The 15,223-nt window shown below is 30.7% G+C and overlaps 1 protein-coding gene across 7 annotated transcripts in view; it reads right to left on the bottom strand.

Moving 5' to 3' along the window:
• LOC115890384 overlaps positions 1 to 15,223 on the bottom strand; it is a 78,943-nt gene that overhangs the window by 13,988 nt on the left and 49,732 nt on the right. For all 7 annotated transcript variants that reach the window (XM_030910596.1, XM_030910594.1, XM_030910593.1 and 4 more), the window contains 2 exons: positions 8,029 to 8,150; positions 3,778 to 4,038 (listed from right to left, as the gene is read on the bottom strand). In XM_030910596.1, coding sequence (XP_030766456.1) covers positions 3,778 to 4,038; positions 8,029 to 8,150 — 383 coding nt within the window. The remainder of the gene's footprint in view (positions 1 to 3,777; positions 4,039 to 8,028; positions 8,151 to 15,223) is intronic.

Below are 15,223 nucleotides of genomic sequence, written 5' to 3'. Positions count from 1 at the left end.
TGTGTTTTTTTGGTAAAACTCACCGATTTGAAATTAAAAAATAAAATGTAAAGCATTACAATCATGTCATGACAAAAAACATTTTTGGATAAAGAATCTAGTAGGCTGCTATCAAATGTATTTCGTAATAATATCGTTACATTTTCTTCTGAACGATAACCTCTTAAAAATTATTTACCAAACAATTTTTAATTCTGTTTTTTAATTCATGAAAGAAAAATAATAAAAAGTACATATTAAAAAAATAAAAATGTTTTTTGTCCTGACATGGGGTAATGCTTTACATTTTATTTTTTTAATTTCAAATCGGTGAGTTTTATCAAAAAACACAAGAGGTAAAAAGTTTCTAAACAAACTAAACTATCTCAAATTAATTTTTGCATGTGTTTGATAAGATTTTTCTTTAAATTTCGTTAACAAGTATAATAGGAGTAGTTTATTTCAACCCTTTCCACTCATTTTAAAAAAGTGAGAAAATTACCAGAAAGTGTGTTTTCATAACAGTAATGCTTCCATAAAATTTCATTAGTCCATCTCTTTTCGTTTTCAAGATAAAAAATTAAAACATTATTTTTCCGCCATCTTCTATGTGTGACGACTTTTCTGTCGTTACCCAAATAGAATGAAAAAAGAATCCGTTGCTCAGGGTTAGAGGAAAGCTGGGTTCGTAGATAAGGCTTCTGACTCACAGTGACTTTCTAATGTTGTTAAATATTAAAATAAAAAATGATAATATATAGGCTGCAGAGATTTTAATATTGATGTTAAGAATTCAAATAGGTATGGTCAAAGACAGTGAAAAGGGCGCCACTTACTTTGTTTATGAGAGTGGTAAAGTAAGAAACCAAAAAAGAAAAATACGATATCACAACATAGCTAAAATAAAGTAATCAACAGCATTAAGGGTCTATTATGTTTATTAGGAATAAAAGTCAGAAATAACTATCCTACATTAAACATTTATTGAAAACGAACACGAGTATCATTAATTAGTCACAGTGATCCTAATAAAACCGCAAGTTATTTTAAATAGATTTGAATTTAGTAACTGTATTCTTTGAACTAAGTAAGCTACTTAATAAAAACAGGTGAAATTTATGTATGTCTTAATACGATGATGTTTCGAAACATGTCGTGTACAAAAACCTTTAAAATGAATACGTGTTAATAATTTTCATATAAAATATCATAGCTAAGTAAGAGTGTACTGTACGAATCAAATTATTACTTATAACGTTAAATAAAAAATAATTTTGACTACAATATGTGGGATAAATAGTGATAATTTACCAGGTTATTAAATCTGTTGTCTCAAAAATTATAAAATAAAATCGTACCTTGTCTATCAAACTTAAGAGAGAGAGAGACTTATCTATATATAGTTTCTTATGACGTAAACAGGTAGGTAGGTATTCTCCAGACTAACAGAAGTGGATGCAGATGACTATGGCAGGAGAAGTCTTCGATATCAGCCAAAAGAACGATTGTAATGTCAGGAACACTGTCTTAAGGTCTGCATAGGTCCATACAAAATGAAAGTGGGTGAAACATACAATAATTACTGCATACCATGTGGTAATTACTGAGTACCATGTTGTAGTTACTGAGTACCATGTGATAGTTACTGAGTACCATGTGGTAGTTACTGAGTACCATGTGGTAGTTACTGAGTACCATGTGGTAGTTACTCTATAAATAAAAAATAGTTCTCAGGACAGATACTCAATAAAAAAAACAACTTACGGTCTGAAAATCAGCTTTTCATAAATATATTCAAACCGGTGCTTGTCAGATATAACACCCTCCGAATTTTGTACTTTTTTTATATCACTCGAAAACATACATCGAAATAAGTATTTCAAGCCAAAAAAAGTGTGGATGATCCATAATTTAATGAAAAAATAAACATCTAATTATTGCTACAACAGGCTACTTTCTATGCGAAAACTCCTCCAAATTTTGTCGGCGTTGCCAGATTCATTTATTTCTTCTTGAAAGGTTCATTAAAAAAACACGTGCTGGTCGGAAGAAAACTCACGTTAACAACAGACTATGACAACAGATTATTTTAAAATCAAGAAAAGGCGATCGTCTGAGGAACTGCTCCTACCCATAGCTGATATTTTGCCTACGAGATCTGACTATTTATAACTACAAAGTTGCACGAAAGAGTTTTGATTGCGTTGGTTTCAACTTGTTTGGGGGTTAATCTGTTGTTTTTTTATATTTTAATACGAATCTGAGTGCTTTCAATATCTTGATTTTAAAATAACTTATAATCTGTTCTTATCGTGACAGCGCTACTGTATAAGGATTTGTTCGTCCGGCGACCGGCACGTAAAATCAAGTGAAAGCAATCAGATTCGTATTAAAATAAAAAACAAAACAAAAGATTAACACACTCACGGAAAAGTTGAAACCAACGCAATCAAAACTCTTTCGGTCTCAACTCTTTTTTTGTATCATGTAACGTACCGAACGATCGAAAAAAAACGGCGTCAGCCATGGCTATGAAATGAACATCGCTGTCATTTTATATGTAAAATTATATGGGGAATGTCATCGATCGTCATTTCCAAGCCAGCTGGACGCCGTTTTTTTTTCGATCATACGGTATTATGTATCATACAAACAAGAAATAACTTTGGCAACAATGCTTAGGCAGCTTACATCCTTAACAACAAATGGTGACAGACGGCTCCGGCGGCAAGTTTGAATCGAAAGAGTAAATTGATCAGGCAAATATTACAAAAGATATCACCAACTCTATTTTTGACGTATGACTTATTAATGCTTCTCACTGATTAATTCTGACCTTTATATTAATAAAAAATGCATATAATCGTCAAATTTTACAATAATTACACGCTTATACAACTTCACCATAACCTAAAAATGCACTTTTAATTTATTTATTTTTCAATAAATTGTGGTTCATCCGCAATTTTTTTTTTGCTTAAAATTCTTATTTAAGTGTATGCTTTCGACTGATATATAAATAAATGCCAAATTCGGAGGGTGTTATATCTGACAAGCACCATTCAAACCATATGCCGATCCAAACCAGTAATTAAATACTCAAATAAACGAACGGAAATAACTGAAATAGAATTTAGTTAGATAGGGCTATATAAAATGGTGGATAAACTTACGGTGGTCATTCCAAGAAGAAACCAAACAAATACGATCTATACTCTGGATTGCATACTTTACAAGGTTTTCAAATCTCCAAATCGGATACCCATGCAATGGAAATCGAAAAGTGGATTCAGAGTGCTTTTCACTGGAAAATTTGTCGGGCGCCGGAACACGCGTCCTCTTCAGATCCAAATTCCCAGAAAGAAAAAAAAGACCTTCTTCTCAGTTGTCAGTTTCAGAACCGAACTGTCATAAATGAAGTTTGACATCTAGCGAATAGATGCGCTAATAAAAATTAAATATTGGGACAAGTGAAATGCAATTAAGGAAGTTTGACATATAGCGAATAGATGGCGCTAATAAACAAGACAAGTGAACTGTAATAAATGAAGTTTGATATCTTTGGCATCTAGCAAATAGATGGCGCCAATACTAAGAAATTTAAATAAAAATAGATTTTTAAATTCAATTTTATTAAAGGAAATAAAAAATGCTACACCGCGATATCTCCCTAATGATTGACTTTTGACCCAACGTTTATGTAGCAAACTACCCTTTATTTTGAACAAGGAATCAGCCCCTGAAGTTTTTCGCATTTGTTTTGAAACGCCCTGTATATAATACCAAAACAGAACTTACATCAATATGAAGTTGTATACTGGACCCAGTGAAATCCAGCCTAGAATAACTGCTCACGATCGATTCCTTGGATGATCTGCGTTTGCCCTTGTTTCCCACGAAGCTCATGGTGGAAAAATTCCTTGGAAAAGTGGATTTTCTCGTTAATCCTCCAGCTTTCAGTTCTTCGAAGGTCCTCACGCCTAAATTATTCGAAATCAAGGTATTCGATTCTAGTTCTGCATCGTCATCTTCGCCATCTTCTTTTATTGTCTCCATTTCCTAGTAGAAAATAACAAAATTACAAATGATTAATATTTAATAATGAACCTTTTTAGGTGTTTATAGAAAAAGAGATTTCACTCTTGCATTCAACAGGCTTTTTTTGGAGAGGAATGAGAAATGTGTACCTATGTTTATATTTTTTGCAAGCTTGAAGCATAGAATCTTGATAGATAAATTTTTAATACACATGCACAAAACATATTCGGGAAAAATATAAGTTAAACAATTAATATAGTCTATAAAATGAATAACTTTGAATTTTGACCGTTATTTTTTACCAACATGGCAAATATAAAATCCCTCTGTCAAAAAAGTTACTGATATTCTTTAAATTCAGTGCCTGAACGAATCAGATAGGTAACTCTTTTTACTTTCGTGAAATAGAAAAGGAAAATAATAAAACAAGTGACAGTCTTGCAAAAATCAACACGAAATGTCATAATTGACAAAAGTAAAATGTCATCAGCTTTTGACATTTCTAAATATTAGACCAATGCCGTCTCTAATAGAACAGCCACGGAGCGAGATTTATGACGTCACGCTAGTTAGATACTACGGATTAATAAATATGTTGTAGAATACAAGGAAAACATAATTATTCCTCGTATTTTTGGTTTGTATTTTAAAAATGATATAGTTTACATGAAATATATATAATATACAGTTAATAAATACAATATAATATATACCTATTTATAGTAATAAATACTTTGGCAAATAAACTATGAACCATACAAATGCAGCAAATTTTTTACAATATACAAATAATGAATAGTTGGTGCATAAGATAATGGTAAAATGTAAAAATATATTTTAAATTTTGGGGTTTGAAAATCGATCTAATTTAATTATAATCTAATTTTAATTATTTGCAATCACAAAATTTATTTATATATTATAATGTTTACTGCAATTAATAAATTAATATAAACTTGTCAAAAGATGATCACATATTTTTTTTAAATTATTATTCTTAACACAAAAACTATCTACATTGACTATGAAGTACGATTTCAGCCATATTGTAAAACATTTGCTGCATTTGTATGGTTTATAGTTTATCTGCCAAAGTATTTATTACTATAAATAGGTATATATATTGTATTTATTAACTGTATATTATGTATATTTCATGTAAACTATCATTTTTAAAATACAACCAAAAATACGAGGAATAATTATGTTTTCCATGTATTCTACAACATATTTATTAATCCGTAGTATCTAACTAGCGTGACGTCATAAATCTCGCTCTGAGGCTGTTATATTAGAGACGGCATTGCGTCTGCGTCAGCATGGCCGCAAGTTGATAACCTAATAAAATTAACACTAGAAAAGCCCGCGGGAACTGTCAAATTCAAAGTTATTCGTTTTACAGACTATAGACTACTGATTAAAAACAAGCTACAAGGCTTTATATAAATTCTGCCGTCTGTAACACGATAACTCAAAAACCACTGAACCGATTTACCAAAACCAAACCTAACCAAATTTGGCACAAAAATACTATGGCACCCGAGAATCTGGCCATTAGTTTTTGGTGGGGGTGGGGGGTTGGTAAGGGGGTATGGCAGGGGGTTAAAAATTTTAAAAAATCGTAACTCCAAAATTACAGTAGCTAGCGAAATGCGGTTTTCAAATTAAGATTAGGAATAATATTTGCAACAAAATCCATACATATATAAAAGCTCAACGGGTTTTTTTGTTACATCCATCCCGCCGAAACTGCTTTACCAATCTTGATGATTCTTTTTTTAATGAAAGGTATATATGTCTAGATTTGTTATGAAGTATTTTTAAATTGTTGAATGGCTATTTCTTTGTGTAAATCGACTAAATATTAAAACATACCTGAAAAACACCTACACACAATACATCCAGAAATAAATTATTTGTCATTGTCAGTGGTTTGTCAGTTAGATTATATATCAAGTTTTTAGATATTTTAGGGATTAGTTCATACAGCCAGCTTTAGATACATAAATATTAGAACAAAGGTTCGTTTAAACGACATTAGTGAATTAGCTACACAAAGCGATTTTAGGAAATGCATCCTCTTAGAGAGTAAAATTATGTCGGAACAATTTTTTGTATGAAAATTCCTTACTATGTGGTCTAGAAGAATGAAATCCAACAAAAAGAATTAGAAGAGATTTTTGAAATGCATCAACCAAATGGATAAAGTTAGTAAAAATTTATATAAAACTTGGTGACCTCTGGATTATACACATAAAAATTGGCACAAAGGATCATTTAAAAGACATGAGTTAATTATTTGGATAAAGCGATTTTATGAAATTTATAATCTTAGGGGGTAGAATAGGGAATGAAAGTTTGCTGTACGAAAATGCATTACTATAACATCTAGCAGTATAAAATTTTTATTTTTATTCGATTTTTTGTCGAGCGAGTCTTAAATAAGTGCAATTATTCTTAGCGGTATTAGGTATATTTGACCCCAGAAACACGATTATGAGTTTTTTCGCGAATTTTTTTTTGAAAATTTGGAATTTTATGAAAAACCTTTTGGATTTTTTTTAGTTTTTAATTAAAAAACATAATTTCTTGATAATATGACAACATAGATAGGTAGTAGCTTAAATTTACAAGACAGAAAAACCCGAAAAGCTGCAGTGGTTCTCAAAATTTAAACAAAAAATATTATTTTTTGGAAATTTTTAAAGTAAAATAACTCAGTTATTTTGGAGTTATTTGAAAAACGGTAAAGAGAAAATATGTTTTTTTTTGTCGAGATCTACCAGCCCTGGAAATATTTGCACTTATTCAAGACTTACCCTGTATAATACCCAGAAAATCGACAATTGATAACTTTCATATGAAATACGAGTAGCTCTAAAACTCTTAAAAACATAGTTTAAATAGGGCATTTGTAAGGCTCACTAGCTCTATATACAAAGTAAATCATTTAAATCAAGGCATGAACTATTCGAGGTGTAACGCGAACGTAGTCGCGGGAAAAACAAAGTTTGTAATAACATCAAAATCAGTCAAAGTCGCAGTTTTCGAGATATTAACATATTTTAGTATGGCCGGCTATACGTGCCTCTCGGTGCCAATTTTTTTCCTATAAGTTTCATGAGGAAAATAATGAGTAGTATTTCATATAAAAAACTTTATCAAAATTTTCCGATTAGAATATGAAAAAAGGTAATTCTTGTATTGAAAAGGTATGTTTTAACAATAGTATATTGTTGTTTTATTAAGAGTAAAAATCATACTTTTTATGGTAGGTACTACGTAGCGAGGTACAAAAAGTCATGCTATATTATTTCAAACATCACAAATAATTTTTTAAACAATTTCAAACGTTCCAAATAGTATAAACAGATTTAAAAGTACAATTTTTTTAAAGTAGTAAATATGATTATCTCTACAGAAGAAACTAAATGCTGAATTTTCTCTAAAAAGCCGGTAAGATGCAAACTGGTAGTAAAAAACAAAATTAATGATCAAGTATCATAGTTTAGATACCTAGGAACAGGAAGTTATAACACACTAGTCTGTTATAACTTCAAAAACTCACGCGTCTGTTATTTTTTTTTTCGCGTCTGTTACTATTTATTTTATAGGCATGTATACATGCATGTAGTGGCTGTTGGATAAAAAAATATTTTTAGATGGAATGGGGTCTTTAAAAGAAAAAATCTTAAATAACAGAACATTGATTGATAATGATTTAATACGCATGCAAAAAAGACTACTGGAACAAAATGTTTTGAAAGTTTCTAAAAAATAGAAGGGTTTTCTTATGATATTGCTATATTGTTCATTCAATATACTACTAACTGTTTAACTAAAAAAAATTAGACTGTCATGTCAAAAGACATTAATTTCAAGCATTTAATACATTAAAAATAGTTGTTTACCTCACTGGACGCAAAGAAGAATAATATTCTCTGCAGCGAGACAAAAAAGAACACAATTTTTGATTATTTCATTAAATATTATTTTTTTTTATTAATATACCTGTTTGTATTCTCCTTCCTCTATATTTTTCTCCTCAAGGATGTAATGCCATTTTGCCGGTTGTAGCAGCATGGAACCAACCAGCGAGTTCAACGCGAAGCCTCCTAGTACTAATATGGCACCTACACATCACAAAGTACTATTATTGAGTAAGCAAAAATAAATAGAATATATAAAGAAATAAATAGAATAATATAAAAAGATTAAGGAAGGATATAATAGCCTAAGAGCTGGCTACATAAAAAACCTTATCATCGTTACATGGCTAATTTTTTGTGTGAAGCATCCTTTTGTGTAGCCATTATGAAATAGCAGAGATATGGAAGTGGGAGAATGAGCTTCGACGAGTGCGCATCCAAATTTTTGTCGACGGCAAGATGGCAGACATCTTCCAGGTCTCGCTGTCACTTCCCCTCTTTAATTGACATCTCTTTGTTTTGTTTTTCGTTTGTGTTGTTATCTAGTTAAAATTTATTATTATCTCAATTATTCTAAACACTAATTCAAAAAGGCTTGTTGTATATTCATAGTCATTCTAAGAAAGCTAATACGCCGGGAATAATGATTAGTTTTCATGTGTAAGTTTATACAACATAATCGTGTTTACAGATGATTCAAAACTGTTTATTTTAGTTTTCCTAAAAAAGCGATTTGTAAAAAATCGTGATTGTAGTAAGGAATGGTCAAAAACCAAGGTATGATGTGGCCATTTAAAGAAGATGTTTTTATTACGTGTGGAGGAAGAAGATACTTGGAATCAATGTTCGTGCTTCTGTAAAACAGTGCACTCTTATAGTGTCCATGAAAGCACAAGTTCAAGTGTACCAGAAATATGTCAAATAAGGTTGGTCCTTACTTGACAAGAAGATTATTTGGAGGAAAAGGAAACATAAGATAGGGTATTTTAATCGAACAGCGAAAATTTAACATTTTTATTGAAAAGTTTGTTGTAGGTAGTTGTAGTTTTGTGCTAAATATTTCTAACATTAGCAGCAGCAGTGTTCAGAGTGTCAAGAGGAGGAGAATTCAGTTAATTAGATTTATGCACAGTTACAGGTATGAAGGCTTTTTCAAACATAGTATCAAGTTCTATAGTCAACATTTTTAGTATTCCTAGAACTGTAAAAACAAGGAACATTGGACTGAAAAAATGGCAAGATTTATATAGGAAGAAAGGGTATTATGCCAATAAGAAAATTAAATCTGTAGGCAGAAATTTCTTATTTAAAAACTGTTATGGGGCATATACCGTATGATCGAGAAAAAACGGCGTCAGCGATGGCTATGAAATGAAGATCGCTGTCATTTTATATGTAAATTTATATGGGATATGTCATCGATTGTCATTTCCCAGCCACTGGACGCCGTTTTTTTTCGATCATACGGTATTAATTTGTATCTGTGCCACAAATCACTGAGAAAAATCATATAATATTCATAATTGTTAACGAGATGATATTTGAAGAGTGTTAAAAACGAGACTATTAGTCATGAAGCTTACAATGTTACTTTGTTTCAATATTACACTTTTATTCTTGTAAAATCTATGATGAAGTTCAAAAGCATTTTGCAATGGCCTTAAATTGTGAGCCAGGATTTATAGCAAAGGTATTTGATGCAATGAAACTTAATCGGTACCTTCCAGTATGTATTTTAGTAAGGGAATTGTCAATCCCATGTTTTTAAATAGATAAAATACAGGCCAAAGTTGACAATATTACAGTTGAGAAGAAACTATTTTATCTTAAAAAAAATTTTCTTAAAATTCTGAGATCATATAATCTAATTTTCTTAATAATAAATTAGGTATATGTATGTTGTACATACAGAATTTTGTTATGGACAAATAAGGATCGACAAGCTTCTTTTGTGCAAAAAATAAATGATTTTTTCTAGTATTACGACAAACCATAATGTGTTTTACAAACTTACCGGTAACAGTTTTTTTTTATAATAAAATATTTAGGAATAATTTGGGTTGTTTATCAATATATTAATGACTTGAATTTTGACAAATTGAATTTGTATCAAAATAATTTTACGAAATATAAAATTGATGTTCTATTACAAGATTGAGTTTTTATTGTCGACAAAAACCAGGATAAATACTAATAATAATACCCTTAATAAAATCAATGATGTTTATGTATTATGAAAATATTTGTTAGAGGACATGTTATGTAACAGTTTTTGAAACATAATTTGAAGGGACGAATAAAAAAAATAAAACAAAAACATATTTTTTCTAGGTTTATATTAAAAATACAAGGTAGATAATCATCAAAAATAATTATGAACCAAATGTTTTTTATGAATATACAACTTGAACAAAAAGTTGTTTAGAACAATTTTTACCAAATTTGCAAAAATTTTAAATTGAAACGCGTAATTCAGTACAAGTAAACATGAAATATTGTAAATACTTATTTAATATCATTTCGAGTGTTTAACGACGAAAAGGTCATCTGTCCGTAGCGTCTTTTGTTAGAATATTCGTATATTTAGTGTATTATATACCAATATTGTACGCAGTTTTGAAACTGATAATTAAATAAATCATATTAATGTTAACTAATCATAATAAATGATAGAATTTCACTAAATTTAAATTGCCCCCGTATGGTTGAAAACAGCAAATTGATATTTGATTACTTATAGATTACCACCTATATACAAAATGACACGGAGACCTGGAATATGGCGCCCAACTTGATTAGACCTTCTGCGCATGTTGAAGCTCATTCTCTATCCCTTCTATTTCTCTGTGAAATAGTCATGTCTGCCAGCGCGATCTCGGGGCTTAAAGCGGGGGCGACCAATCGAAAAGGTGAAATTTTGACACTAAAAATATTATAAGATACATGAGTTATAATTGCGAAAATAGCTTTTATTTATTATTTAGAAACGTGGAAAATTGTTGGCAGACATTTTTCTAATCGCTAAAATGCCGACAGACAACGCGAAAGAGGCATGAAATTTTAAAAATTATTAAAAAATGAAATTTGAAGAATGAAAAAAATTATGGCATATTTGCATGCCGATTGGTGAAATGTCATATTTATTTATTTTAAAAGCCGTATGCAAAGGGCAGACCACAGGGGGGTGTCACTTGTATGGGAAAACAGGCAACAGTCAAATTAAACGTGCCAGGATAAACGACAAAGAAAGCAACATTTGCCAGGCATTGGCTTTCTTTGTCACTCACATTGCTTAAATCATGATACCGCGGCCATTTTGTCAACAAAGAAGCTGGCCGGCTGTCCTGGCAAGTGATTTAAAACAATTTTGCTTTTTACAATATTAAATTACCATTTGGATGTATTTAATGCGATTATTCAATTAACTGGTAAGTCAGAAATTACACACAAATACTTTATTCGTAAATACAACTAAGATGTAAACGTAGTTTGTATTTTTAGATTTCAACTTTTGCAAAGACCCGCCGATAGAACTTGCCTGGCAGCGTACCTGTTTAACTAAACGTATTATTTCCTGAAAATAATATCAAAACACGTAAGTACCTCTATAATTTATGATGAAAAATGATTTTGATTATGTTTTATGTTATTTAAATACTTTCTAACCTCAAATAATAGTAAGATCCTTGTTTATATCGCACAGCCCGTTCAAAACTGTATTGTCTTCAAAAAATGTTAACAAAAAGAAACAATTATTACAAAAACAATATCCTTTTAATCTGATTTATACCTCAGAAGGATGCCAGTAAAATTTTATTAAATCAACATTATATTATTTGGCTATTAATATGCAAAAAGGAGCATATTGCCTTAACTTAAATTTTCTTTTACTTCTGTTGACAATGTTCTCTATATTCTCTATTTTAGTTAGTAAACTTTTGAACAGGATGTGCGATATATAAAATACATAATATATCCAAGGGTATGATCTGATAAAAGTATTTTTTGATGCATTTTTTGGTTGTTTATGCACGTTGGCTTGGTTTATGTTTTATTAACCTTATATTTATTTGGTATAATAGTTTTTTTTGCCTTTGGAATGGCATGCATTGAGGCTAGATAGTGTTTGATTAGATCATTAAAGGAATTTAAATTTGCACATATTTTTTGTGATATTAGTGAGTTATTATGATACAACTACTAGGTAGTTGTATCATAGTGCCTTATTATTTACCTATTATATACTTATGTATTATCACTGATAACATACTACTAAAATGTATTTTTAATAGATGTTTATCTTTCCAATTCACTAGTTATTTGCAAAATGTATTTTTAACTAATTTAAGTCATTAATTGACCATCTTTCTTTTTCAGGTTCCCGGATATTCTTTTTCATTGTTAAAAAAATACATATATTTCAATATTATTATAATATAAATCCCAGCTCTAAAAAATAAATGATATTGTTTACTAAATGTGTAATTTATTTACTATAAATTTTCTCTGAAAATAATAAGTCTTTAATAATATCATTGCTTTGCTGTGTAAAGTTAATAGACATATTTTTTAATACTTTAAATTATATTAAAGTAATAAAAAATATGTTTATTAACTTTAAACAGTAAGTCAGTGAGACTTATAAAAATATTTTTTTTAAAATTTCCCCTCTTTTAAGCCCCGCCCTTCCAATTCCCCTCAATTTAGCTAGTACTGCCAGGCGACACCAGGTGGCGTCTGTTTCCATTTTTTAACATGAAGTTAGCATTTCTTTAATGTACCTATTCCCTGGGGCAGACAAAAAGATCGTGGCTCAATCAGCTGCAGACAGTTATCAAAAGCGCATGGTACAAAGAATACAAGGTATGATCGATAGCGGCTCCAATTTCGTTCAGTTCGCGCATACCACCTGTGACGTCACTATGAAAATAATGAATAAATAAAAAATAAAGAAAGTTGACAGGAGATCTGCATTTTTGGGGTTATGGTTAAGAATTGTTTATTTTTAAGACTTTTTAGTTCGTTTAATTTAATAATTACTAAAACCAGCAGTTCCAAAAATATGTTTAAAAATAATAATTATCTATTAACATGGATTTGGACGATAATAGGTAAGAATACTGAATTTATTTCTATATTCGGTATAAAATTGTTTATTAGGTTTTTAGTTTGCGATGTTTATGGTAAATAATTTTCATTTTCATTGCCTCTGAATTCACATGAGGACAGAGTTGAGGATATCTATGGAAAAGTAACCACAAGAGGAATTGTTACATCATTTAAAAAATATTGGGAAGTTTATTGTTTCCCATCGAAAAGTAGAAAATGCCAATGCAGATGAACGTATTGTAATTGTGATAGAAGTAATTCTAAGGGTGAAGTTTATTATAATTAGTGGAAGTAATACCAAGGGTGAAGTTTATTATAATTAGTGACCTCTGCTTCTTTTTATATGTAGAAGTTTCTGGTTTTGAGAATAAATCGGTTGAACGACACCCAAAATTTAAAGGAAGTATTTGCATACCCAGAATATGCCCATCAAGGATTATATAGCTCAAATTTCCTTTAATGGTAGGCAATTATTCAATGCAAATTAACTTTTTAAGTGACTAAAATATTAAATAGTTTACAATATGGTATATCACTAAAAATATATTACTTTTAGGTACAATTAGGGCCCGATACATTTCAAAAAGTAGAATATTATTTTATATTAAATGAGGTATTGTACTAACAATCAATTTATATTAATAACGGAGATTAAAAAATAACAGAATAAATAGTTCTTTTTTTTTCATACTACAAAATAAACTATAGAATACAACAGTATTTAAAAAATAAATAAAGTGATGATGTTCCGGCCGAGATTCGAACTCCGGTCTCTCGCTTCCTAGCCCGACTCATATGCACTGCTCCACAGTAACTTGCTTAGCGATAATTCAATGACGGTATATAAACAAAAAAAAACAGGTTTATAACAATATCTTGACGATTTGAACTGGCGCGCGGAGCGTGCTGACCAATAGCGCCTGTTATCACCTGTGACGTAGCGACCAACCTGCGCAATATCATACCTTGTATTCTTTGTGCCATGTCTAAAGCGCGATATTACTCTAGCGCTATTCAGGGAACGCTGGCCGCCTCATCCATTTAAGTATAGATAAATCATATAATATACGATTATATTATAAATATATTTTTTTTATTGTTTCAATAACGGTTTTTTTGACTGCCCTTTTGCATACGGCTTTTTAAATTAATTAACAATATTCCACCAACCGACATGCATGTATGCGATGATTTTCTTTTGTCAAAATTCTATGCCTCTTTCGCGTTGTCTGCCGGCATTTCAGCCACGAGAAAAATGTCCGTCAACAATTTTACACGTTTCCTAATAATAAATAAAAGCTATTTGGCAATTATAACTCGTGTACCTTATAATATTTTTAGTGTCAAAATTTCACCCTTTCGATTGGCCGCTCCCGCTTTAAGCCCCGGGATCGCGCTGGCAGAGATGACTATTTCACAATGGCTAAACAAAAGCATACTTCACACAAAAAAATTAGCCATGTAACGATGATAAGGTTTTTTATGTAGCCAGCTCTCGGTCTCTAATGAAATATAAATATATAAGGTACTTTACCCAATTAAGGCCAGTGCTCCTATAAGGCCATACGCCCCCTAGCGACACAAAACAAACTTGACGTAAAAACTGTGACTAACAATAATGTATACCCATGCGCTCTATGACTTTAGTCTATGGATGGTTTCAAAAAATCGCCAACAGATGGAGTTACAGTACATCGTGGTTTGTAGCCGTTTTCGTTAACGGGTTTCTTGTATATGTTGTTTCCGATTTTTTATTGAAATTGTTTTTTTATAAATTTTCTTTTTACATAAGGAGTTACCAAGGTAAGTTAGCTTAATGGTACTAATTTCGGTTTTTTGTTGTTTTCAACTTTAAAGAAGTTATGAGGGTTTGTTGTTTTAAGGTTATGTGTTCCTAATAAAGCCATCTTAGTGGCCTTGTTAGAAACTATGTGGCCTTATTAGGTTCTTACCTATTTTATTCTTTATTCTCAGAACATGCCACCCACACAAAGAGCAAAATGGTCCGAGCAGCAGTTGAGGAGAGCTCTTGAGAGTATAAATCAGGGAATGCCTGTCCTGACAGCTGCTAAGCGCTATGATATTTCGAGACGAACCCTTCGACATGGTTCACAACTGGAAGTTTGGTTACGAAATTGGGAAGATCCTCAATACTAACCGCAGAACAA

The sequence above is a fragment of the Sitophilus oryzae genome, unplaced genomic scaffold (assembly GCF_002938485.1).
Source record: "Sitophilus oryzae breed Bouriz unplaced genomic scaffold, Soryzae_2.0 scaffold_863_pilon_pilon, whole genome shotgun sequence".
Lineage (NCBI taxonomy): Eukaryota > Metazoa > Arthropoda > Insecta > Coleoptera > Curculionidae > Sitophilus > Sitophilus oryzae.
Note: the sequence above shows the minus strand (reverse complement) of the source record. Positions and strands in the feature narration are given on the sequence as shown.